Source organism: Hemitrygon akajei, chromosome 8 (assembly GCF_048418815.1).
Source record: "Hemitrygon akajei chromosome 8, sHemAka1.3, whole genome shotgun sequence".
Taxonomy (NCBI): Eukaryota; Metazoa; Chordata; class Chondrichthyes; order Myliobatiformes; family Dasyatidae; genus Hemitrygon; species Hemitrygon akajei.
Genome location: NC_133131.1, coordinates 1,706,124 through 1,733,996, shown reverse-complemented (window position 1 = coordinate 1,733,996; position 27,873 = coordinate 1,706,124). Strand labels below are relative to the sequence as shown.

The following is a 27,873-nucleotide window of genomic DNA, read 5'->3' as shown; positions in this document are numbered from 1 at the left end:
AGAGGTAGTTTTCTTCCCCACAAGATTGTGGTGAATATTTGGAATAAGTTGCAAGAGGAGGTGAGGAAGGCCAATACAATTAAAATATATAAAAACATATGGCTAAGTACTTAGAAAAGGTGTAGAAGGAAATGGGCCTAATGCTGTCAGATGGGATGAGTGTAGACAGGTATCACAGTCAGCACAGACCAGGCAGGCCTTATGTTCCTGTGATAAACAACACTCTGTGCACAGTCTCTGATGTTCTAATGTAGTATTCATCCAGAAATGTGGGAATTCTCATCTCCCAAATTAGACCCATATGAAATTGAAGCAGGATGAAGAACAAAATCATAATGAAACTTCCAAGTAAATTTATTATCAAGTGTAGTAAATCAGAATCAGAATCACCAACATATGTCGTGAAATTTGTTAACTTTGCGGCAGCAGTACAATGTAACACATGATAATAGAGAAGAAAAAATAAGTAAATCAATTACAATGAGTATCATAAAATAGTTAAATTTCAAATAGTGCAAAAAAACAGAAACAATATTAAAGAAAGTGAGGTACTGTTCATGGCTCCCCAACTCCAGTCCTCAAGCCCTGGCAACATTCTTGTGTTTACCACCAGCACCACCAGCCTTTCCAGCAGTGTTCATACACTGCTGTTACTGCCAGATCTCACTTGGTGTCACACATGGCATCTGAGCATCTGGCAAATAACCAAATTCACTCTGAAATGAAGAAGAGCAGATCAAGGAGATAAAACAGATTTAAGAGTTATGAGAAACCCTTCTGACAACCGTACAAATGGAAGTTTGGTCAGATGCATGATTAATGGCTTCGTTGCATCTTGCTTCAGTTGCTAAGAGGAGGAAAGGGCAGGTTCCTACAGGAATGTGGCAGTACAAGCCTACAAATCAATCTTTTACCAACTTGAATCATTCTAAAAACCTAATGAATTCAAATAACGTTACATTATCTCATACAGGCACACTGTAATAATCCTAATCCCTGAGGACACTCACATTTTCCTGAGGGAGACGGATTCATATACGAGTTCCTATCATTGTCTTTAACCCTCTGACTGCAGGACAGAGACCACCTGTGAGGAACTTCTCTCTCAACTACCTGTACAGCCAACGTAGCTTTCAAGTTCAGTGTTGTTGAACAGAAACTTCCATTTACTGTCAACCGTCAAGACTTTTTCATTAATTGAAATTTTTAGTAAGGAGGAGAGGAAAGGGGAGAGCGCATATCTGTGGCTCAGCAAGAAGCCACCCACCTCAAAGCCAAGCCTAGGCAAGAGCCAACAGCAGCTTGACTTTTCTCGATTCTGTATGGACAATACATTGCAATGGATTACTGTATAATTCAACTACAACTGACAGTGTTCAGAGACAGACTTCTCATTTTTCCTTTTTGGCTGGGATGAAACAGCACCAATGGGCAGCACTTAATTATAACATCAACACTTCCAGTCCTAGCTGCAACTGGACTGTGTTCAGAACCCTGTGTTTAACAGAGCCCAACAACCCATTCTGAATTACCATGCTCAAGTTCTTTCTGGCTTTTGCCCCCTTCCTATCCAGTCCTGACAAAGGATCTTGGCCCAAAACATTGACAGTTTCAAGATTCAAGATTGTTGAACGTCATTTCCAGTACACAAATGTAAAAGAGAACTGTTCACAATACATAAGGAGAGGCCTCAGCATCACATCCTTGGTCTTGTATTCTAGAACTCTTGAAATGCACCCTATCCTCGTTATATACGTCCGTAGAAAATGCGGATTTACAGTTATGTGTTGAACCTATTTCTACCAACTTCTTGTATGTGTCCAAAACTCAGTTATGCGAGGCTGTTGGAATGAAAAGCACTGCTTTCCCAGCAATACAAGTCACGTGCACACACCTCACAGTCGCCAGTCTCGCATTGGTTTTGGCAGCGTGTGGATGTGCGATCTTGCGCTCTTAATCTTCTGTTGTTATTACCTACAGTGCACTGATTTTGTGCTTGAAATATTTAACTTTGCCTCCTAAGCGTCCTATATCAAGTCCTGGGCCATCAGTCAAGCGGCAGAGAACCACTTTAACACTTGAAAAAAAGTTGGAAATTATAAACAAGGCTGCATCAGGTGAAGGTAACACAGCTCTGGGATGCTACTTCGGCCTGGGTGAGTCCACGATCAGCATTTCAGTCATTCCCTGCAGGCAATCTTTCTTCCCTACAAGCTGCCAAGCAAACAACCCTCACCACTTTCTTCAAAACAGTGTCATCTCCTGCTCGTATATGAATCAGTCTCCCTCAGGAAAACGTGAGTACCCTCAGGGATTGGGATTATTACAGTGTCATCTCCTGCAGTTCTGAGAGTTCTGTGTGTCTTCCTTCACCCCTTGCTGTCCTTGATGATCCTGACGACCCACGACCATCCACCTCATCAACGTAAGGTTGCCCGACACCACAACCACTCATCTCCCAGAGCCAACATACCTGCCACTGTTGGTGAGTACTGTACACCCTAGTATGTTAACTTTCTATGATTTATTAAGTTGAATATTACCTTAAATTGATGAAATATAATACGAATGTTGCCTTGTGGTACTGCTTTTGTGTCGTATTGGTATGAAAATGTGAATAAATTACAGATAAAACATATTTAGGAAGCCCTCTGGAACGCATCCCTATTTTCTCCATTTAAATAATTATTCACATGATATGTTTTCCATACTACACGTCGACTGCGAGGAACCTATTCTCTGCGTATAACGAGGATAAGGTGTGTATGCTAACATGGTATTTGCCTTCCTCACCACTGACTCAACCTGCAAGTTAACCTTCAGGGTGTTCTGCACAAGGACTCCCAAGTGCCTCTACATCTTAGATTTCTGGATTTTCTCCCCGTTTAGAAAATAGTCCACACATTTATTTCTACTACCAAAGTGCATGACCATGCATTTTCCAACATTGTATTTCATTTTCCACTTTCTTGCCCATTCTCCTAATCTGTCTAAGTCCTTCTGCATCCTACCTGTTTCCTCAACACTACCTGCCCCACCACCAATCTTCGTATCATCTGCAAACTTGTAAACGAAGTCATTTATTACATCTTCTACATCATTTATATACAGCATAAAAAGAAGTGGTCCCAACACTGACCCCTGCGGAACACCACTAGTCACTGGCAACCAACCAGACAAGGATCCACTCGCTGCCTCCTACCAATCAGCCAATGCTGTAACCATCTCCGTAACTTTCTTGTAATTCCATGGGCTCTTAACTTGGTAAGCAACCTCATGTGTGGCACCTTGTCAAAGGCCGTCTGAAAGTCCAAATATACAACATCCACTGCATCCCCTTTATCTATCCTACTTGTAATCTCCTCTAAGAATTCCAACAGATTCATCAGACTGGATTTTCCCTGAAGGAAACCATGCTGACTTTGTATTATTTTGTCCTGTGTCACCAAATACTCAGCCATGGTTGTACTATTTTACCATTTGAGTATTTCTTCATTTTCAGAATACACGCCCTGCACCTTCTACATTTTTCCCAGAAATGCATGCCATTGCCACCCTGCTGACATCCCTGCCAGCAGCTCCTTCCAATTTACTTTGGCCAACTCCTCTCTCTCATACCACTGTAATTTCATTACTCCTCTGAAATACTGCTACATTGGATTTTATTTTCTCCCTATCAAATTTCAAGTTGAACTTAATCACATTGTGATCACTGGTTCCTAAGGGTTCTTTTACCTTAAGCTCCCTAATTGCCTCCGGTTCATTACATAACACCCACTCCAGTATAGCTGATCCCCTAAGTAGGCTCAATGACAAACTGCTCTAAAAGGCCATCTGTTAAACATTCAACACACTCATTCTCTTGAGATCCATTACCAACCTGATTTTCCCAATCAATCTGCATGTTAAAATCTCCCATGACTACCATAACACTGCCCTTTTGACTCACCTTTTCTATTCCCTATTGTAACCTGTGGTCCACCTCCCGGCCACTGTTGGGAGGCTTGTATATAACTGCCATCAATGTCCTTTTACCCTTGCAGTTTCTTAACTCAACCCACAGGGATTCAACATCTTCTGATCCTATGTCACAACTTTCTACAGATTTGATGCCATTCTTTACCAGTAGAGCCACACCACCCACTCTGCCTACCCTCCCAGCCCTCCGATATAACATGTAACCTTGGACATTCAGCTGCCAACTACAACCATCCTTCAGCTTCAATGATGGCCACAACATCGTACCTGGCAATCTGTAATATTGTAACATAGGCAATATAGTCAAAGTAAATATATTATCAAAGTACATATATATTACCATATACTACCTTGAGATTAATTTACAGGAAAATAAATAAATACTATGGAATTGAACGCCATCACTTCCTATAAAGCAAAACCAAGCAACAGGTTTTAAGGAAGTAAATTGGGAGAAATTACTTCCACTTGCAGGAGCGGAAGCCCAAGAGAAGAAGTTTGAAGGCTTGAGCCTTACACACCACCAGGAAACAGCTCAGTAAAAGTTTTCACAGAACTGGAGACAGAGCAGGTGAAAAGGAATCATCAGATCTCTTTCTCCAGGGTTTCTGTATCCAGAAACCTACACTGAAACAACAGAAAAACTATAAATAAAACCACAGACCTACTGAAATATAAAGCAGACTGGTCAAGCATGTGAGAAAGACATGGGGAACGTGTGGAATGGAATCCCTGCCTGAAGCCCAGGCCTCGTTCGTACTCAGCAACTGACTCACAGTAGTGATTTTCGGCAGGAGTAGCTCAGGACCCAACGTAAAGACAACAGCAGAAAGAAAAGCACCAAATCAATTATTGCGGAAGTGGTACCTTGGTCATTGCGATTCTTTGCGATATAATGGGTAAAGTTAACATGAATTTATGGAACGGTAATCGTGTTTGACAGGTGGAGAGAGAATTCTTAAATGAATGAGAGCTAATCTTATTGAAAGACAGAAATGTTTGGAAACACAAAGTACACTGCAGATGCTGTGGTCAAATCAACACATACAAACAAGCTGGAGAAACTCAGCAGGTCGGGCAGCATCCGTTGAAATGAGCAGTCAACGGTTCGGGCTGAGACCCTTCGTCAGGACTGAAGAAGGAGGGTGCAGGGGTCCCATAAAGAAGGCGGGAAGAGGGTGGAAAACCAATCAGAGGAAAGATCAAGGGGTGGGGGAAGGGGAAGCGGTGAGGGGATAGGCAGGAAAGGTGAAGAAGGAATCTAAGGGGAAAGCACTATGGGTAGTACAAGAAGGCAGAATCATAAGAGAGGTGATAGGCAGCTAGAAGAGGAGACAGGGTGAAAGTGGGATGGGGGAAGGGAGAGGGAGGGAATTAATGGAAGTTGGAGAATTCGATGTTCATACCAAGGGGCTGGAGACTACCCAGACGGTATATGAGGTGTTGCTCCTCCAACCTGAGTTTGGACTCATCATGGCAGTGGAGGAGGCCATGTATGGACATATCCGAATGGGAATGTGAAGCAGAGTTGAAGTGGGTGGCAACCGGGAGATCCTGTCTGTTGTTGCGGACGGAGTGGAGGTGCTCGACGAAGCAGTCCCCCAATCTGCGTCGGATCTCGCCGATGTAGAGGAGGCTGCACCGAGAGCACCAGATGCAATAGATTACCCCAACAGACTCACAAGTGAAGTGTTGCCTCACCTGGAAGGACTGTTTGGGGCCCTGAATGGTGGTAAGAGAGGAGGTGTAGGGACAGGTGTAGCACTTGTAGGGATAAGTACCAGGTGGGAGATCTGTGGGGAGGGACGTGTGGACCAGGCAGTCGCGGAGGGAACGATCCCTGCGAAAAGCAGGGAGGGGTAGAGAGGGAAAGATGTCCTTTGTGGTGGCGGAAGTTGCAAAGGATAATATGCTGGATCCAGAGGCTGGTGGGGTAGTAGATGAGGACAAAGGGGAACACAGTCCCTGTTGTGGTGACGGGAGGATGGTGTGAGGGCTGAAGTGCAGGAAATGGAGGAGATGCGGGTAAGGGCATCGTTGATGATGGCAGAAGGGAAACCACAATTCTTAAAGAAAGAAGACATTTGGGATATCCTGGAATGGAAAGCCTCATCCTCGGAACAGATGCAGCGGAGACAGAGGAACTGGGAATAGGGAATAGCATTTTTACATTTGGCAGGGTGTGAAGAGGTATAATCAAGGTAGTTATGGGAGTCAGCGGGTTTATAGAAGATGTCAGTGGACAGTCTATCTCCAGAGATGGAGACCGAGAGATCGAGAAAGGGGAGAGAAGTGTCCGAGATGGACCAAGTGAATTTGAGGGCTGGGTGAAAGTTAGAGGCAAAGTCGATGAAATTGACAAGCTCAGCATGGGTGCAGGAATCAGCACCAATGTAGTCGTCAATGTAGCCAAGGAAAAGTTGGGGAGCAGTACCAGTATAGATTTGGAGCACAGACTGTTCCACGTAACCAACAAAGAGGCAGGCATAGCTGGGGCCCATGTGAGTGCCCATAGCTACACCCTTGGTCTGAAGAAAGTGGGAAGAGCCAAAAGAGAAGTTATTAAGTGTAAGTACTAGTTCCGCCAATCAGAGGAGTGTGGTGGTGTTGGGGAACTGGTGAGGTCTACTGTCAAGAAAGTAGCAGAGGGCTTTGAGGCCTTCTTGATGGAGAATTGAAGTGTATAAGGATTGGACATCCATGGTGAAAATGAAGCGGTCGGGACCGGGGAACTGGAAGTTATTGAAGAGGTGGAGGGCATGGGATGTATCCCGGATGTAGGTAGGGAGCGACTGAACTATGGGTGATAAAATGGGGTCCAGGTAGGTAGATACAAGTTTGGTGGGGCAGGAGCAGGCTGAAACTATGGGCCTACCAGGACAGTCAGGCTTATGAATCTTGGGGAGGAGGTAAAACCGAGCAGTGCGGGGTGTGGGAATTATGAGTTTTTTGGCTGAGGATGGAAGATCTCCGGAGTTGATAAGGGCAGTGATGGTTCGGGAAACAATGATTTGATATTTTTTGGTGGGGTCATGTTCCAGGGGTAAGTAAGAGGAGGTGTCAGAGAGCTGCCGTTTGGCCTCAGTGAGGTAGAGGTCTGTCTGCCAAACTACTTTGGCAATGTTTGGAATACAGGCCAATATTTCAAAGGGTCAGTCATTCAGGACAGTGATGTGAGGAATTCCCTTACCCAAAGGAGAGTGGATGTGGAGACTCGGGTCAGCCATATATTCAAGGTGATAGATGTTTGCGTGTCAAGAGAATTAAGAGATGTTGGTTAGTGTGACACCATTACAGCTCGGAGAGTTGGAGTTCAGAGTTCAATTCGGGCACTGTCTGCAAGGAATTTATATGTTCTCCCCATGACCCTGTGGGTTCCTTCCAGGTGCTCTGGTTTGCTCATACAGTCCAAAGACATAGCAGTTAGTAGGCTATTAGGTCATTGTACAATGTCCAGTGATTAGGCCAGGGTTAAATGGATGGGTTGCTGGGCGGGGCAGGTCAGTTCTGCGCTGATCCCTAAATAAAAATAAATAACTAAAACAATAAATAAATGCAGTTGGAACTGGTTTGTTATTGTTACATGCACTGTGATACAGTGAAAAGTTATCTTGCATATTGTTTCCACAGATCAATTCATTATACAGAGCGTTGAGGTAGTATGATGTAAAACACTAACAGAATGCAGAATAAAGTGTAACAGCTACAGAGAAAGTGCAGTACAGATAGACAGTAAGTTGCAAGGCCATAGCCAGGTAGACTGTGAGGTCAAGGCCATAACCTAACGGTACAGAGGAACAAACAGAAGAGCCCACATTGTCCTCTCCTGCTCCCATTTCTCATATTCTTACAAAATTTTGAGAGAACGCAGTCATCCAGTCCCCGAAAGGTTAATCTGACACTTTGGGACGGCAATCTGTTCTAAGAAACAGCTGTGAGGGCCTGTTGTGTACAACACAGCTCAGGGCCAGCAGTGTGGGTGGTTGGGTGACTGGGTGACTTCAACCAGCCCCCTCTCTCTTGGTGGTCACAACCAAAGTTGCTGTTAACCTCCTCATAACTGGTTAGCATTCCAAGTCTAAATTAAACAAAATCAGAAAAAAATTAAAAACTTCAGTGCACTTTGAAAATATTACAAGTCAGGACATCTTCTGCCCCTTATACAGGCAATTTTACACTCAGCCCTGACATAAAATTCACCTTCCAAAGAATGAGTACTGGTGTTGACCACTGTGCTTGTTAAATCCTCATCAAGAACAATTACTATCAGAGTTGTGCTCTCAATGACTTGGGAGCCATACTTCTCAGACTAACCTACATAAGAAAACAAGAAATAGCAGCAGGAGTAGGCCAACTGGCCTGTTGAACCTGCTCCACCATTCAATGAGATCATGGCTGATCTATAGAAACACAGAAAACCTACAGCACAATACAGGCCCTTCAGCCCACAATGCTGTGCAAAATATGTACTTACTTTTGTAATTACCTCGGGTTACCCATTGCCCTCTATTTTTCCAAGCTCCATGTACCTAACCTAACTATTACGCAGTGGCACTTACATCTACAGTGATTATTTCTCTTGATAGGCTGGTGTTGAAGCATATCAGCTCCTGTCTGAATGGTGACTTGGATCTGTCCAATTCGCCTACCAAAGCAACAGCTCTACAGAAGATGCTATCTCGTTGGCTCTCCACAAAACCACGGAACATGTGGACAGCAAAGATGCATACATCAGGATGCCCTTTACTGATTACAGCTCAGCATTTAATACAACCATCCTCTCAAAACTAATCAGTAAACTCTTAAGACCTGGGCTTCAATAGCCCCTTGTGCAATTGGACCCTGGATTTCCTCACTTGCAGACAACAGTCTGTTTGGATTGGCAAAAACATCTCCTCCACAATCTCCATCATCACAGGAGCACTGCAGGAATGTGTACTTAGCCCCCTGGACTGCTCACTTTACACCTATGACTGTGTGGCTAAGTACAGCTTCAACACCCTATACCAGTTTGTTGATGACACCACTGTTGTGGGCTGTATCAAAGGGGATGATGAATCAGTATACAGGAGGGAGATTCAGAACTTGGCTGAGTGTTGTAATAACAACAACCTCTCACTCAATGTTAGTAAGACCATGGAACTGACTGTAGACTTCAGGAGAGGGAAACTTAGAGGTCCATGAGCTAGTAATCATTGGAGGATCAGAGGTGGAGAGTGTCGGTAACTTTAAATTCCTGGATGTCACTCTCTCAGAGGACCTGTCCTGGACCCATCATATATATGTAATTATGAAGAAAGCACAACAGCACCTCTACTTCCTCAGGAGTCTGCAGAGATTTGGCATGTCATTGAAAACCTTGGCAAACTTCTTTAGATGTGTGGTGGAAAGTGTGCTGACTAGTTGCATTACAGCCTGGTATGGGAACACCAACGCCTTAGAGTGGAAAGTCCTACAAAAAATAGTGGATTTGGCCCAGTACATCATGGGTAAAACTCTCCCAACCATTCAGCACATCTATACGAAACTTTGCCGTAGGAAAGTAGCATCTATTATCAAAGACCCTCACTACCCAATCCACCATCAGGTAGAAGTTACAAGTGTCTCAGGACCTGCACCACCAGGTTCAAGAATATTTACTACCCCTCAACCATCAGGCTTTTGAACAAAAGGGGATAACTACACTCATTTAAGGACTCTCTTGTTATTTCATGCTCGTTATTTATGGTTATTTATTTATATCTGCATTTGCACAGTTTGTTTACAGTTCTTGATGTTTACAGTTTACAGTTACTGTTCTGTAGAAGAAGAATCTCAGGGTTGTATGTGGTGACAGGTATGCACTTAGATAATAAATTTTACTTTGAACTTTGAACATGCCCTCTTCTCATTGCTACCATCAAGAGGTACAGGAGCCTGAAGTCATACACTCAGCAATTCAGATACAGCTTCTTCCCCTCCACCATCAGATTTCTGAATGGTCAATGAACCCATGAACACTACCTCACTACTTTTGCACTAGTTATTTAGAAACATAGAAAACCTACAGGGCAATACAGGCCCTCCGGCCCACAATGCTGTGCTGAACAAGTACTTTCTTTAGAAATCGCCTAGGGTTACCCATAGCCCTCTATTTTTCTAAGCTCCATGTACCTATCCAGGAGTCTCTTAAAAGACCCTATCTTATCTGCCTCCACAACCATCGCTGGCAACCCATTTCATGCACTCACCACTCTAAGTTAACTTTTTAAATATATATACTGTAAGTTACAGCTTTTATTATTATGTATGCACTATACTGCTGCCACATAACAACAAGTTTCATGACCATATATCAGTGATATTAAACCTGATTCTGAGATCCAATGAATTAACCTTTTACTGCTATGGGTGGAAGTCCCCACTAGCTTCAAAATGGCAACAATTATACCAGTGTTTAAGAAGAAGAATGTGAGCTATCTTAATGACTATCGGCTGGTAGCACTCACATCGACAGTGATGAAATGCTTTGAGAGGTTGGTCATGACTAGACTGAACTCCTGCCTCAGCAAGGACCTGGACCCACTGCAATTTGCTTATCGCCAGGTCAACAGCAGATGCAATCTCAATGGCTCTTCACATGGCTTTAGACCACCTGAATCCTCGACTTCCTAACCAGAAGACCACAATCTGTGCGGATTAGTAATAACATCTCCTTTTCGCTGACAATTAGCACTGATGCACCTCAGGAGTGTGTGCTCAGTCCACTGCTCTACTCTCTCTATACACATGACTGTGTGACTAGGCATAGCTCAAACACCATCTATAAATTTGCTGATGATACAACCATTTCTGGTAGAATCTCAAATGGTGACGAGAAGGCATACAGAAGCAAGATATACCAACTAGTGGAGTGGTGTCACAGCAACAACCTTGCACTCATTGTCAGTAAGACAAAAGAGTTGACTGTGGACTTCGGGAAGGGTAAGACAAAGGAACACATACCATTCCTCATAGAGGGATCAGAAGTGGACAGAGTGAGCAGTTTCACGTTCCTGGGTGTCAAGATCTCCGAGCACCTAATCTTAAACCAACATACTGATGCAGCTATGAAGAAGGCAAGACAGCGACTATACTTCATTTGGAGTTTGAAAAGATTTGGTATGTCAACAAAAACACTCAAAACCTTCTGTAGATGTACCATGGAGAGCATTCTAACAGGCTGCATCACTGTCTGGTAAGTGGGGTGGGGGCTACTGAAAAAAGCCACAGTGGGCCGTAAATTTAGTTGGCTCCATCTTGGGTACTAGCCTACAAAGTACCCAGGACATCTTCGAGGAGCGGTGTCTCAGAAAGGCGGCGTCCATTATTAAAGACCACCAACACCCAGGGCATGCCCTTTTCTCAGTGTTACCATCAGGTAGGAGGTACAGAAGCCTGAAGGCACACACTCAGTGATTCAGGAACAGCCTCTTCCCCCTGCCATCCGATTTCTAAATGGACATTGAACCTGCAAACACTACCTCACTTTTAAATATATATTATTTCTGTTTTTGCACAATTTTAATCTATACACATACCATAATTGATTTACTTATTTATTTTCTTTCTACATTATGTACGTATAGCATTGAACTGCTGCTGCTAAGTTAACAAATTACTGACACATGCCAGTAATAATAAACCTGATTCTGAGTGAGTGTGCGTGCAAGTGAAATAAAGAAAAGTTCCACAATAATCATGCACAAATCAAATTGACAAGGGTAGTACTGTGGATGAGTTGACTGTGTACATTTGGGAGAGTATTAGAACATAGAACAGTACAGTACAGGCCCTTCGGCCAATGACGTTTAACCTTCTCTAAGATCAGTCTAACCTTTCCCTCCCACCTAGCCCACCACTGTTCTATCAACCATGTGTCTATCTAAATAAGAGTCTCTTAAACATCCTTAATGCACCTACCTCTAGTATCTCCCCTGGCAGAATGTTTCACACATCCATCACTCTGTTTCAAAAAAACTATCCCTGACATCCCCTTCTATGCTTTCCTCTAATTACTTAAAGTATTCTTTAACCATTGCATTGAGTAACCAAACAGAAAAATCTTTCAGATGAAGTGCCATGACTTAGTGATCTCTTTGCCAACAATCCTCAGTAAAAAGTGATCAGAATATGGTAGGATTTCAAATTCAGTTAGAGAGAGAGGTCCTTGAATCTGAAATTCCTGTCACTAGCTTAAAGGCAATTCTGGAATAAAATCTCCCCACAACCCCAACCTCAAAGATACTGCCAAACCAGTTGAATTCTTCCAGCAGATTGACTGTTGCTCTAGATTCCAGTACAGTCTCCTGTGTCTGCAAAGGATAAGAACTGAGCTGGCCACATGGCAAAATAAAATCTATTAAAGGGTAAAACAGCAGATCAGCCATATCATACATTTATAATGTGAGACAGAGATACACCAGAGATTTGGATCAGTCTCCATGGAAGCAGGTACTAAAAACATCCGACCAGCAAGAGAAACCCAGGGAAGATGCAGGAAGATTGTTTCCAATGTTGGGGAAGTCCAGAACGAGGGGTCACAGTTTAAGGATAAAGGGGAAGCCTTTTAGGACCAAGATGCGGAAAAACTTCTTCACACAGAGAGTGGTGAATCTGTGGAATTCTCTGCCACAGGAAACAGTTGAGGCTGGTTCATTGGCTATATTTAAGAGGAAGTTAGATATGGCCCTTGTGGCTAAAGGGATCAGGGGGTATGGAGAGAAAGCAGGTACAGGGTTCTGAGTTGGATGATCATACTGAATGGCGGTGCAGGCTCGAAAGGCCGAATGGCTTACTCCTGCACCTAGTTTCTATGTTTCTACAGAGAGTAAGGTTCCTCTAACAATACAGAAAATGTATGAGACAAACAATCCCCTGGACCTGCCGACTGGCCTGCTGGGGTTTGAAGACAATGGCTCTGGGGACTGGTTTTAATATACCAAAATTCCATCATTTCTAGAGAGGTGCCAGAGAAGTGGAAAATTACAAATGTAACACCAGGAGATAGGCAGAAAATACAAAACCATAGGCGAATTAGCCTAACATCTGTCATTGCAAAAATTATTGAGATACTAGTGGAGATTTGAGAAAATGATATGCAAAATAGATTCTAGCAGAATTTTATGATGGGAAAATCATTTTTGACAAACTTCAATATTCATGTTTGTTTAATGTCATTTCCAGGACACAAATGTGAAGGAGAATGAAATAATTTTTACTCCCCATTCACTGCAGCACAAAGAAAAACACAATAAGATAAAAGAACACAATAATAATTCTAAAAAATCACAATAAATATAAATACATAAGATAGCTTATAAACATAAATTTATTCTGTGTCCATAAAATAACGTCAGGTACAGCAGTTCTGTACATAAAGTGACTGACAGGAAATGATAAAAGTATTGGTGGTGGGGTGGAGATGTCGATTAGCCTTACTGCTTGGGGAAAGTAACTGTTTTTGATCCTGAACTGGATGCTACATAGCCTCTTCCCTGATGGTAGTGATTCAAACAGTCCATGAGCAGGGTGGGTGGGATTCCTTCCTGATCTTACAGGCCTTTTTCCGCCACCTTTCTGTATATATATACTAGGTGGTGGGTAGGCTGGAGGTAGCAATGTGCAGGCTACATGTTGTAGCGTTTTCCTGGATTTCCAGAGAACATTTGATAAGGTATCACGTTAACAATTAGCCTACAAGGCAAGAGCAAGCTAGGTTGGAGGTGACATATTTGCAAGAATAGTGAGCAGCTGAATAACAGGAAACAGAGAAATGCAATAAAATAGTTATTTTTTTGGACTGGCAGCCAGTAAGTAGTGGAGAGTCACTACAGTTGGTGCTTGGGCCTTTACCATTTATAATGTGTATTGATAAGTTGGATGAAAGGGCTGGATATTTTGTAATAAAATTGCTGTTGGAAATAAGGCTTTGTAGGCAATGCAAGGGACACAAAGAGGTGTGGATAGCATAAATTAGTACAGTTGGCCCTCCTTATCCGCGGGGGGGGGGGGGGGGTTTGGTTCCAGGACCCCCCACGGATACCAAAATTCATGGATGCTCAAGTCCCTTATTTAACACGTATCAGTGCGGTGGTCTTTAGGACCCAGAGGAACCCCAGACTTTATTTAACATGTCTCCGTGCGATGGACATTAGGACCTGGCGGCGCAGCTCTGAATCCACAGTGTTTCTGTTCACAAAAATAATCACAATCGCAATCGAAAATAAGGTAAAAGTAATAAAGCAATCGAAAAGAGGTCATTGGAAAAGCGTTAGACTATAGTTGGTCAACGATCGGAACAATTTTAATGGAGAATGTGAAAGGCCCTGCCCCGATGAAAGCTACAATTATTACTAAGCAAAGCAGTGGTTTAATTATTGAAATACGAATGTTTCTTAAGTGTTTTATATGCATAGAAAGGTAAAATATGTACTATATACTAAGAAAAACATTTGACTAACTGACACTAAATAATACTGGATATACCTGTTCCAACTTCAAATCCGACTTAAAGACGGACTCAGGAATGGAACTCATTCATAACCCTGGGACTGCCTGTACTTTTAAGTCATTTTTAGATTACTTATAATACCTAATACAATGTAAATGCTATGTAAATAGTTGTTATACTGTATTGTTTAGGGAATAATGACAAGAAAAAATAGTCTGTACATGCTCAAGCAATGACAGCTGGAGAGAGAACTTCCGGGTTTTCCCGATCCGCGGTTAGATGAATCCACGCATAAGGAGGGCTGACTGCACAGGCCCTTTAGCCCACAATGTTGTGTCAACCCTTTAATCTATTCCAAGATCAACCTTAACACTTCCCACCCAAATAGCCTTCCAGTTTTCATTCATCCATGTGCATACACCATTCCCAAATCTTCAACAATGGTTCTCTATCACCGTGCATACACCATCTCAACCCTTCTCAGCCTCTGCTCGCCTTGAAAGAATTCTCTTTAAATATTTCAACCAAACTACAAGGAAAGAGGAGCTGCTCACCAGAACAGGCTCAGAGACAACGAGATCAGTTCCTGTGTGGAGTCTGCATGTTTCACCTATAACTATAAGACCATAAGACATAGGAGCAGAATTAGGCTATCCGGCCCATTGAGTCTGCTCCGCCATCCAATCATGGCTGATCCTTTTTTTTGCTCCTGCTCAACCCCAGTTCCTGGCCTTCTTCCCGTAACCTTTGAAGCCATGTCCAATCAAGAACTGTGGGTTTCCCCAGGTGCAACAGTTTCCTGTCACATCCCGAACAGCTGCTTGTTTGTAGGGGAGATACAAGTTTGTAAATTTATGCAAGGCATAAAGTTGGCAGCCAGTATCATTTCCCAGGATTGAGGGCACATATTTAAAGTGAGAGGTGGAAAGTACCAAGAAATTGTGCAGTTTTCTACAGAGAGAGTGGTGGGAGTCAAGAACGTACTGCCGGGCTAGTGGTGGAGGCAGACAGGAGTGTTTCAGAAACTCTTACACAGGTACATGAAACTGCAGAGGGAGGGAGATACATGGCAAATGTACTGGGAAATGGGTTTAGATTAATTAAGTGCCATTGGTTGCATTAGTTTAGCATAGCGCTACTGGATGAATGGCCTCTCCTATGCTGTACTATCTTATGCACAGGTGGCCCCCGTTTTTCGAACGTTCGCTTTATGACAGCTCGCTGTTACAAAGACCTACATTAGCACCTGTTTTCGTTAACCAAAGAGGATTTTCGCTTTTATGAAAAAAAAGGCACCCGCTTTATTACGTGTATTTACCCCGAGAAAGACTACAATGACCGTGAAGCCTTGTGTGGGCAGTTGTGTGTGCATGTGTACGTGCCGATTTTTTTTCTCCAAATGTATTTTGGCTCGCTGTCTTCCCAATGTTGATAAGTGAAACTACACCGTACATACAATATTTCTACTTTATACAGGCTGTATATTTATCATATGATTCCTGCTTTTACTATATGTTAGTGTTATTTTAGGTTTTATGTGTTATTTGGTTTGATTTGGTAGGTCATTTTTTGGGTCTGGGAACGCTTAAAAATTTTTCCCATATAAATTAATGGTGATTGCTTCTTCGCTTTACGGCATTTCGGCTTACAAACGGTTTCATAGGAACGCTCTACCTTCGGATAGCGGGGGAAACCTGTAATTGGTTCCTCTGAAAGTCTTCCCTAGCGTAGGTGGGCATATGAGAGGGAACAGGTAACAAGGAAATAAGGGGCATAGTAGCATAACAGTTAGGATAACGTAATTCCCGCCACTGTTGTACAGAGCTTGCACATTTTCTTGTGGCAACATGGATTTCCTCATGATGCTCTGGTTTAATGAGTGAATTTGGACAGTGTGGTCTCATTGCGTCAGAAAAGCCTCTTATTGCACAGTATCTCTAAAATGCAGGAGTTGAGTGGCCCCCTTATACATCGTAAGGAAAATGAGATCACAAGAAGCAGTGAGTGGCCATTTGGACCTATTAGCTCCATCATTCAAGAAGCCAATGTTCTACCTCAACACCAAGTCCCACCTGTAGCCCTTAGCTTCAATGAGTGCTTTAACATCTAAAAGTCTTAAATGTACTTGCCTCCATCAATGCTCTGGGCTTCTGAAGACCCAGTCGCTCTTTAGGTACATGCAGCTGAGCCTCCATCAACTGCTCACTTTCAATAAAGCCATGCTCAATGTTGGCACACTGGCCTACAATGGTCTTGACAATAAACATAAGAACATTGGATTCAGTTTCCAACCTGGGTCACTGTGGTGAAATACATATACCTGTCTGGACACGCCCCCCCCCCCCCCCCCCCACCGCTGACTGCTCCTGTGGCTCCTCCCACAGACCCTGGTATAAAGGCGATTGGGGCCTGAGCCCTGCCTCTCAGTCTCCAGGATGTAGCATGTTGGTCAATTGCTGCTTGTTCTTTCTTCCAGTCAATAAAAGCCGGTATCTCGCCTCACGTCTCAGAGAGTTATTGATGGTGCATCAGTCACCAAAGAGTTAAACACCTTGGCATGTTATTTGTGGGACTCTTGGGCAATTACTTAAAACTGAAGTATTAAGTTACTTTTATTGCCTGTTTAAACCCCCTGCCCCACCCTCAGAAAACGCCTGGAGTAATGCTGACTGGCCTTCTGCCAATCATAACAGAAGATCAGAGTCTCCCCAGTGAAGAATGCCTTCTATGACATGTCATCTGCTTATGATGTCTCACGTTTCCCCATCGGTCACACAGCACAAAATGGCAGAAGTGTTTGACTGCCAGGAGACTCACTTAAAAAGAATCTGGCAACAACCTGGCAAGGGGCCAACCGACCAGGTGTGTGAGAAGCTGAACTAGATAATTGCCTGTCACTTCTTTGCTACCAAAGTGGAACAAGGTTATGTATCAATCAAACATTTACTTTGCAGTACCGTGTGAATGTTAAATTCCTCCCTTTTACGTTCATCATCAATCCTTCAACACCCTCCTCCTGAAACCTGTCCCCACCTAACCACCACTTCCTCTCAAAGACCCTACTCACCCCTATTACCCTTGTTACTGGCCCTGGCAACTAACAGCAGACAAACCTGGGCCATCACCAGGGTAGGAATGGGTCACATTTCTGAGGACAACAGGCATACATCAGTGAATGTTTAGAATTGACAAGAGAAAGAGAATAAGACAGGACTATATCACTTGAGACCACGGCAGCAAGTACACACCGAGCGAGGGATCTGTATGGGAATGAAACTATTCCAGGCACCACAGAGTCAGCATCAAGGTTTTCCATGCTACAATAGTTTCAAAATGGCTGATTCTTCAATTCTAGGTAGCATCAATTACTGAACCAAATACCAGATGCACAACGTTGCCCTTGGGTCTATGGACACAACTTGGGTCTGACAAACATACAAAATTGTGGATAATTTATGTTCTTCTTGTGAATGTTGCTACGTGCCTGTGATGCTGCTGCAAGTAAGTTTTTCATTGCACCTGAGCATACAGAACATGTACTGGTATGGATGACAATAAACTTGACTTTTAACTTTGACACTAAAATATTTCATAAATTCCCTTGCACACTTTTATGGCAATTGTCTTGAGACTCAGAATGAATAAGTAATGTGGAGGACACAGAATCCAATAAATGTGGGAAGTTATTGGTCAACGCCATACAATGAACTCAACTACAGCAAACCAACTGTTTAACTACTGCAAATCTTGCTGTTGCAAAATTGCAGTCTAATGTTTCCAGCAACAATTATTCTACAGTACTGCATTAATGTTAAATTTCTTACCCCTTAATGTTCTGAGACAACAAAGACTATACATTATATAAAAAAGAGACTAGAGTCTTCTCCACTCTCCCCAGCCTCCCTCCCCTTTGTGGAAGGTAACTCAACATTTCAATTTTCATAATGTTCCAACTGTGGGATAGCAAGAAGCAGCTACACCAAATTGCAGTGAGCCTCAGCATCACATTTTTGCTCTTGTATTCTAGACCACTTGAAATGAATGCTGGCATTGCATTTGCCTTCCTCACCACCGACTCAACCTGCAAGTTAACCTTCAGGGTGTTCTGCACAAGGACTCCCAAGTCCCTTTGTATCTCAGAGTTTTGGATTTTCTCCTTGTTTACAAAATAGTCTGCACATTTATTTCTACTACCAAAGTACATGACCATGCATTTTCCAACACTGTATTTCATTTGTCACTTTCTTGCTCATTCTTCTAATCTAAATCCTTCTACAGCCTACCTGTTTCCTTAAACACTACCAATCTTCACCAATCTCTGTTATCATCTGCAAACTTGGCAACAAAGCCTTCTATTCCATCATCTAAATCATAAAAAGTAATGGTCCCATCACTGACGCCTGTGGAATACCATTAGTCACAGGCAGCTAACCAGAAAAAGATACTTTTATTCCCACGTGCTGCCTCCTACCAATCAGCCAATACTCTAACTTTCCTGTAATACCATGGGCTCTTAACTTGGTAAGCAGCCTCATGTGTGGCACCTTGTCAAATACCTTCTGAAGGTCCAAATATATAACATCCACTGCATCCCCTTGATCCATCCTGCTGGTAATCTCATCAAAGAATTCCAAAAGGTTCGTCAGGCAGGATTTTCCCTGAAGGAAACCCTGCTGACTTTGTACTATCTTGTTCTGTGTCACCAAGTACTTCATCAACTCATCCTTAACAATTGACTCTAACATCTTCCCAACAACTGAGGTCAGGTTAACTGGTCTATAATTTCCTTTCTGCCGCCTTCCTCCTTTCTGAGTGGAGTGACATTTGCAATTTTCCAGCACCATGCTAGAGTCCAATGATTTTTAAAAGATCATTTCTAATGCCACCACAACCTCTAATGCTACCTCTATCAGAACCCTAGCGTGCAGTTCATCTGGTCCATGTGACTTATGCACCTTCAGGTCTTTCAGCTTTTTGAGCACCTTCTCTCTTGTAATAGTAACTGCACCCACTTCTCTTCCTTCACACACTACATCAGGCATACTGCTAGTGTCTTACACAGTGAAGACTGACGCAAATACTCATTTGGTTCATCAGCCATCTCCTTGTCCCCTGTTATTATTTCTCGCCTCATTTTCTAGCGGTCCTATATCCACTATCATTTCTTTTTTATTTTTAACATACTTGAAAAAACTTTTACTATCCACTTTGATATTATTTGCTAGCTTCCTTTCACATTTAATCTTTTCCCTTCTAATAATTTTTTTTGTTACTCTCTGTAGGTTTTTAAAAACTTTCCAATCCTCTATCACCCCATTAATTTTTGCTTTGTTGTATGCCCTTTCTTTTGCTTTTACAATAGCTTTAACTTCCCTTGTTGTAACCTTCCGTGGTTGTACTATTTTACCATTTGAGTATTTCTTCAGGAATTCAGGACCAACACCATGAGGTTCAGGAACAGTAATAACCCTTTGATCATCAGACTCTTCAACCAATGGGATAACTTCACTCCTTCCATTACTGATCTGTTCCCACAACCTATGGACTCATTTTCAAATACTCTTCATTTTATATTCTCGATATTTGTTGTTTATTTATTATTATTATTTCCCTTTTTCCTTTTATATTTGAACAGTTTGTTGCCTTCTGCACACTGGTTATTAGTCTGTCCTGTTGGGTAAGTCTTTCATTGATTCTATTCTGTTTGTTGAATTTACTGCACATGTCCTCAGAAAAGTGAATCTCAGGGTTGTAAATGGTGACTTATATGTAAAAAAGGATCCAGTACTTTCCCAGCATATATGACGAATAAACTCTTCTTAGGCTTCCAGCCGGGTACAAATACTGATTTGAATGTATTTAAATCTTACATCCATCCCACACCGCGAGGGAGTAAAAATCTTGGCGTTATGACTCTGTCGCAATATAAAGACACGTGAATTTTAAGTTTCATGGCTTGTATCCTGTAGCCTGTTGATCCTGGCTTTAATGCTGTGGTACCATTTGCCAGACGGAAACAGCTGTAAGTTTATAGTTGGGGTGACTGTGTCCCCAATGATATTCAAGGCCTTCTTTATACATCTGCTGCTGTAAATGTCCTCGATGGAAGGAGGTTCACACCCACAGAGGTGCTGGGCTGTCTGTACCACTCTCTGCCCAGCGATCAAGGTTGATGCAGTTTCCGTACCAGGCAGTGATGCAGCCAGTCAGGATGCTCTCAGTGGTGCCCCTGTAGATGTCTTGAGGATCTGGGGGCTCTTGCCGAACTTCTTCAGTCGTCTGAAGTGGAAGAGACACTGTTGTGCTTTTTTTGCCACACAGCCAGTGTGTATAATTCAGGTGAGACCTTTAGTGATGTGTATACTGAGGAAATTGAAACTATTCAACTGCCGTCCCACTGATGTTGATTGGGGCAAGCCTGTCTCCATTCCTCCTGCAATCCACGATCTGCTCTTTTGTTGTTTGGACATTGAGGGAGAGGTTGTTGTCTCGGCACCACCGTGTCAGGGTGTTAACCTCTCCTCTGTAGGCTGTCTCGTCACCGCTAGAAATAAGGCCCATCAATGTCATGTTATCTGCAAAGATGATCAGCAGATTTCAGATGTGTGTGACAGTACAGTCATGGGTGTAAAGGAAGTAGAGGAGGGGACTCAGGACACAACCCTGGGGGAGGGGCACCTGTGTTAAGGGTCAGAGGGGCAGAGATGAGTGAGTTCATCCTCACCATCTGTTGGTGTCGGTCTCTGAGCTTCCTGTTGTAACAGAGTTTGTCATTGAAGCAGCAGTTATAATCGATACCTGGACCTGTCTGGAACCCCAAAAAGAGTTTATTCAACATATATGTACTTCGAAAATAAATTTTCTTGGTAGTTTGAAGTTTGGACTAAGAAGTGCAGAGTGTTAAAAGACATCTGGGTGTAGGTGGGTAGGAAAGGTTTGGAGGGAAATGGGACAAATGGGATTAGTTTAGGTGGGCGCCTTGGTTGGCATGCCTGAGTTGGGCTAGGACTCTATGGTGAAAGGCTTGGGTATCAGAAGGCAATGGAGAGCATCCACCCTCAGGCCAGCATGGATAAGCTCCTCTACACTCTTTCAAGTGCCAGTATATCCTTCCATGTAGTGCAGTGACCAGGACTGCACACACAGAACCTCTTCATCATTCACACCTACAATCACATCAACTGTTAGAGCTCAACAGTATGAGAATTTAATTCCTCACCAGATGCCCCTTGCTCAAACAGTATAATGAAATATAACTCAGTCTCAGAATTTTCACTTAAGAACCAGGCACCTGACCCTAAGGCTCAGAGAAAAGATGCAGTCAGCCATTTGCAACTGTCTCCTTCTTGCTGGATTAGGGTGCCATTGGAATGGCCAACAGATGGGAACATTGGTAGGCAGAGTCAGCATGGTGATCACCAGAGGTGAGGCAAACACTGGCCTAGTTCACACATTATTACTAAGCTCACACAGACAGGCAAAGCACACACACACAATTTTCAGCAGGGGTGATATGATGGTAAGCAGCCTAGCTGATGTACTGCAGCAGCACTGAAGGCAGCAGTAGTGTCCCTATGGCTCTCCCAGCTGACAGGACAATTCAGCCAGAGCTGAAGCTCTGTAGTCTCAAAGGCCAGACACTGTATTCACAAAACTGATTCTGCAAGCAAAATGCAAGTTTCACCAAATTGGACTGATTCGGGATAGTCAGCATGGTGTCCTATGTAGTAGGTTGTGTCTAACGAATCTTATAGAGTTTTTCAAGGAAGTTACCTGGAAGGTTGATGAAGGCAAGGCAATGGACTTGTCTACAAGGCTTTTGATAAGGTCCCACATGGGAGGTTGGTCAATTATGTTCAGTTGCTCGGCATTCAAGATGAGCTAGTAAGTTGGACCAGACATTAGCTTTGTGGGAGAAGCCAGAGTGGATTGCCTCTCTGACTGGAGGCCTGTGACTAGTGGTGTGCCACAGGGATTGGTGCTGGGTCCTTTGTTGTTTGTCATCTATATCAATGATCTGAAAGATAATATAGTTAACTGGTTCAGCAAATTTGTGGATGACACCAAGTTTGGGGGTGTAGTGGACAACGAGGAAGATCATCAGAGCTTGCAATGGGATCTGGACCAACTGAAAAATATGGGCTGAAAACGGCAGATGGAATTTAATGTAGACAAGTGTGAGGTGTTGCACTTCAGTAGGACCAACCAGGATAGGTCTTCCACAGTGAGCAGTAAGTAGGGCACTGAGGTGTCTGGTAGAACAAAGGTTTCTGGGAATACAGGTCCATATTTCGTTGAAAATGGCATCACAGGTAGATAGGGTTGTAAAGGAAGCTTCTGGCACATTGGTCTTCATAAATCAAAAAACTGAGTACAGGAGATGGAATGTTTTGTTGAAGTTGTATAAGAGGTTGGTGAGATCTAAGTTGAGGAATTGTGTGCAGTTTTGGTCACCTACCTACAGGAAAGATGTAAATAAGGTTGAAAGAGTAGAGAGAAAACGTACATGAATATTGCCGGGTCTGGAGGACCTGAGTTAATGAGGAAAGATTTAATAGGTTAGGACTTTATTCCTTAGAATGTAGAAGATTGAGGGGAGATTTGACAGAGGTGTACAAAATTATGAGGGGTATGGATAAGGTAAATATAAGCAAGTTTTTTCCACTGAGGTTGGATGGGACAACAACTAAAGGTCAGGGGTTAAGAGTGAAAGGTAAAAAGTTTAAAGGGAACATGGGGAGTACTGCCGAAGGGTTTCGGCCTGAAACGTCGACTGTACCTTTCTTCAAAAGATGCTGCCTGGTCTGCTGAGCTCCTCTAGCATTTTGTGTGCTTTCCTCAGATTTCCAGCATCTGCAGTTTTTCTCTTGTTTGTGATGGGGGAAAAGTTCTTCATTCAAAGGGTGGTGAGGGTGTGAAACAAGCTGCCAACTCAAGTGATACACGCAAGCTTGATTTCAATGTACAAGAGAAATTTGGACATGTACATGGATGGTAGGGGTATGGAGGGCTATGGTCCCACTGCAGGTCTATGGGAATAGGTAGTTTAAATGGCTTGGCACAGACTAGATGGGCCAAAGGGCCTGTTTCTGTGCTGTACTTTTCTATGACTTTAACCACAGATTCATCAGGCCAGCCACCTGGCCATTGATCCAATGTGATTTCCTGTCATATTGTCTGCAGCACCGGACAACAGTAGCTGATACACTTTAGAATTACAAAGAGAAAACGGGATACTTATTATAAGCAACTTTTTTCTGGATTCTAACATTAGAATATTCAAGGCCAATTCTTTGTAGAGGTGCCAAGTTTAACTTGTGGTACTGTGTTACATGCTGACACACTCTGTGTCTGCTCTGTATTTGGGACAGCATGGCTCCTCTATACATTTTAAACAGAGGGCAGATTCAGAGAAGCCAAGACTAAAGGAAGGTTGCCCCATAGGCTAAAGCTAGCAGCCTTGGAGCAGTGATTCGAGGCTGCACACCTGCTGAGCCGAACATCATGCCTCCACAAATCAACAGCTCACACTCCCCAAAGAGCAGATCATTCCGTACCAGACTTAGTCTACAATTTATTCATGCCAAAATATGTCCTGACTTTTCAAGCTGATACACATTTTTTTGTTCAAAGTGCCTGTTCCTGATCCAGGCAGGCTTTGGAGCATGCAGTGTCAGGAGACTGAGAGTGAAGGGTAAAGTTTCTTCTGCTCTTACTAACTCGCCAGCCCTTCTGAACTCCTCGACTCCTCTTCAGGGCCCAAGGTGAACAAGAGTATTTTGGACTATTTTGGTACCTTTGTGAAGTTGCTAGTGAGCGTTGGTGTGCGGTTCTGTCAAAGATGGGGCATCACATTTGAGCCGTGTACACACATGGACAGCAATCAGAACTGTTGGTGATTTAGAGGATCACGAGGCTCACTCTAACACCTCAACTTTTAACACAAAATAGGATCAGGGTATGCAGGGCTCTGTAGGACCCCAATGTCTCAATCAGCTGAGGCAGCCACTTACCTGTTAGGTAAATCAAGCTGGGAAAACAATTTAAGATTTCTAAACAGCCTTGCACCGCGATGCTAGCCAGTAGTTTACCAGATGGTGTAAAACTTTACAGCACCAGCAACCAGGGTTCAATGCCCACCACTATCTATAAGGATTTTGTACCTTCTCCCCTTGACAGCATGAGTCTCCTCTGGGTGCTCTGGTTTCCTCCCACAGTCCAAAGGTGTATGGTTTAGGTTTAGTGGGTTTATTGGCACCAGTGTGGCAACACATGCAGGCTGCTCCCAGCACATCATAGACTATGTTGGTCTTTAATGCAAATGATGCATTTGTTTTGATGTACATGTGACAAATAAAGCTAACCTTTATGATTCAAGCAGGCCAATATCATACCACAAGCAGCCCATGCAATAACGGTGGAGCCAGTGAGTCTGTTGATGGTGACACGAAAGTCTTGGGCATCAGAGTTGGCTCATGATGAATGTACCTATCTATGTATGGATAAATTCCTATGTCTGGACTTCTCACATTGCTTTAAAAATGCATCAAATCTAACAGCTGAAGTCAACAAATTTAGTCCCAGCAGCTTTTACAGGACAGGAGGCAGTGAGAGTTTGATTGAGGTTCAGCCCCAAGCCTAAAGAAAATTAGATTCTGGGATGGTGATATTAGCCCAGGGGATTTGGATGAGAGCCTAGCACAGAGCCTTGGCAGGGTCTGACAGCCTCCGTTTGGAGGAATGCAGGGTGGCCAACACTAGCTATTTAGACAAGGAGGGAAGGCAGTGTATACAAAGCATGCCACAGAACGCACGCTACAGGAAGAGGTGCTTTTCATGACACTGGTGCTGTACAGACAGATGTCAGATGTTGAGGTCACTGTTTTCCCTTTACACCCTCACTGAGTTAATCACATTCTGTTTAAAAAAAGCCTTCCCAGGAACAAGAGTTTACAGTGTGCCCCCCGGCTGACCTTATCTGCGGCTGTCTCCACGTAGCAAGGGTCCTGAGGGGCAGCCAGGAGAGGAACAAAGCCTGAGAGGATCTTGTCCTCGTCCAGAACAAGCAGGGTGAGGTCCTCATCCGGGTCCTTGTACAGCGGTACCTCGGACTGGTTGACGGCTGTGAAAATGTTGCAGAACTCTGCCAACGTGGCCCACACATCGATGGCAATTCTGAACAGAGGAAATCCAGCAGAAAGGAACAAGAGTCAAAGGTTAGCTCACTGGGGAGATGAAAACGATGCTCAGCAAAGTGTTTTAGGATGTAAAGACATTGTTAATAATAAAACATTCATTCGGAACTAGAAAAACAGATGATGTTTTTATTAAGTCAGTGCAAGAACAGTTCCGGATTTTGGTCTCAAACGATTACCCAATTAGGAAAAAAGAAACAGATGCAGGTGTTGTGACTTTGAGACTTCGACACTCCTGTTCCTCTTAGCACTCACCCGCTTTTCAAAAGATACCCAATGTATTTTACACCCCATTACCCAGAACATTAAGGGTTTCTCTGAAAAAGCACTTCCATAGCAAATTCCCAGCAGCCCTGCACGCACACCCTCCGGGTGATGCATTGTGTTGAGTTGTTGATACCTCGTCTCGGCACAGGTTGTTTCAAATTTTCCATACGCTGCAGATTTCTGACAATTTCTCATTATTCCTTGTGAACACACATATGACCAGGAATGTTTTTGCAAATTCAGAAACGCTAAGAGTCCCCTGCAAACACCATCATGCACCTTGGGACCCCCTGCAAACACCAGCATGCATTCCAGGACTCCCTTCAAACACAGACACATGCCCTGGGGCTGTCTGCAAACACAGACACATGCCCTGGGGCTGTCTGCAAACACAGACATCTGCTCCAGGATTGTCTGCAAACACAGAAAGACATCCTAGCATACACCGCATGTCAGGACCTGTGCAAAGACGGACACACACCCCAAAGCCACTCCCAAAGCTGGACACACACCTCAGGGACCCCTCAAACATGGACACACAGCCAGGTCCTCTACAAAGGTGGGCACACCCCAATGCTGCCAATATGAACACGACTTTGAGGAGACTCATGTTCCCATGGTGACCAGCAATTGTAACCACACTTGGGACCCAGTAAACTACTGACACACATTGGCTAAGTGGGCAACCTCTCTTGCCTCACTCAGAACATTACGGGTTCAATTCCAACTCCTGGCAACCTACGCACAGAAGTGACTGACATTGCAGTGCCATACTGTAAGAGGGCTGCACCATCGTAGGCAACCTTTTCGTGACTACAGGCCCTTATAAACTTTAAGTATTTCAATTTCTACATTCATGTTAACTGCCTCATGTGGTTCTGCTTTGAATGAAAAATCTTTGATACATGATGGAAGGTGTGAATTATAAAGAAAAAAATCAGAGTTTAGATGAAGTTTCTTAGTCTGAAATAATAGCTATCCTTTTCCCTCCACAGATGCTGCTCTACACTTGAAAAAGTTCCTCCAGCAGTTTGATTTTTGCTCCCAATTTCAGCATCTGCAGTTTGTGTCTTTAAGTCTAAAGCCACTGCTCCACAAGGAAAGTTAAATTACCTGCAAATTACAGAGAAATGTTATCCCAATGCAGCTTCAAGGGAGCCAGCCAAGCAGGGTATGTTTGAACATGCCAACAAGCAGGGAGTGACAGCACCCCCGTGGGTATAACTACAGGCCAAGAACAACAAGCTCCTTCAGGTCAACATCTCTCAAACCTCAACAACAAACCAATGGAGACATGGCAGCAAGTCCCCACACGAAAAATATTGTCCTGTTTTACATAATTATTCCCCCATCATTTCTCAATTGTCCATCAATCTTCACTCTTTCAAAACCATGGACATTCCCTTGTATCATTTCTTGAAGGTACTGACTCTCCCTGGGATACAGTCCCCAAAGATACAGACTCTGCCTGGGTACAGTCCCTGATGTACCAACTCTCTCTGGGGTAGAGTCCCAGATGTACTAACTCTCCCCAGGACATAGTCCCTTTTGTACCGATTGTCCCAGATGTACCAACTCTCCCTGGGGTACAGCCCTGACATACTAACTCTTTCCAAGGTACAGTCCTCACTGACTCTCCCTGGGATCTGGTCTGCAAAAGTTGGCTGAGTAATACTGGTTATCCCCAGATTATGGCAGGGGATTCAAACAGTTTGCAAACTGGACACACGGCTGCAGACTGACTTCCCACCCAGCAGATGCCTCCATGCTTTCAGCCCACAGCAGCTGGCAAATCTATTGCACTGCCTTCTCGAATTCTTATTCCTAACAATGGGCTGCATTTAAGGTGAGGGAGCGTGTGCTGGAGGTGAGAGGACGTGTGCTGGAGGTGAGGGAGCGTGTGCTGGAGGTGAGGGAGCGTGTTGGAGGTGAGGGAGCGTGTGCTGGAGGTGAGGGAGGGTG

General features: G+C 43.5%; 1 protein-coding gene across 3 annotated transcripts in view; it reads right to left on the bottom strand.

Moving 5' to 3' along the window:
* The window catches only part of smg6 (SMG6 nonsense mediated mRNA decay factor), a 520,319-nt gene that overhangs the window by 179,805 nt on the left and 312,641 nt on the right, over positions 1–27,873 (bottom strand). For all 3 annotated transcript variants that reach the window (XM_073053020.1, XM_073053021.1, XM_073053022.1), the window contains one exon: positions 25,423–25,624. In XM_073053020.1, coding sequence (XP_072909121.1) covers positions 25,423–25,624 — 202 coding nt within the window. The remainder of the gene's footprint in view (positions 1–25,422; positions 25,625–27,873) is intronic.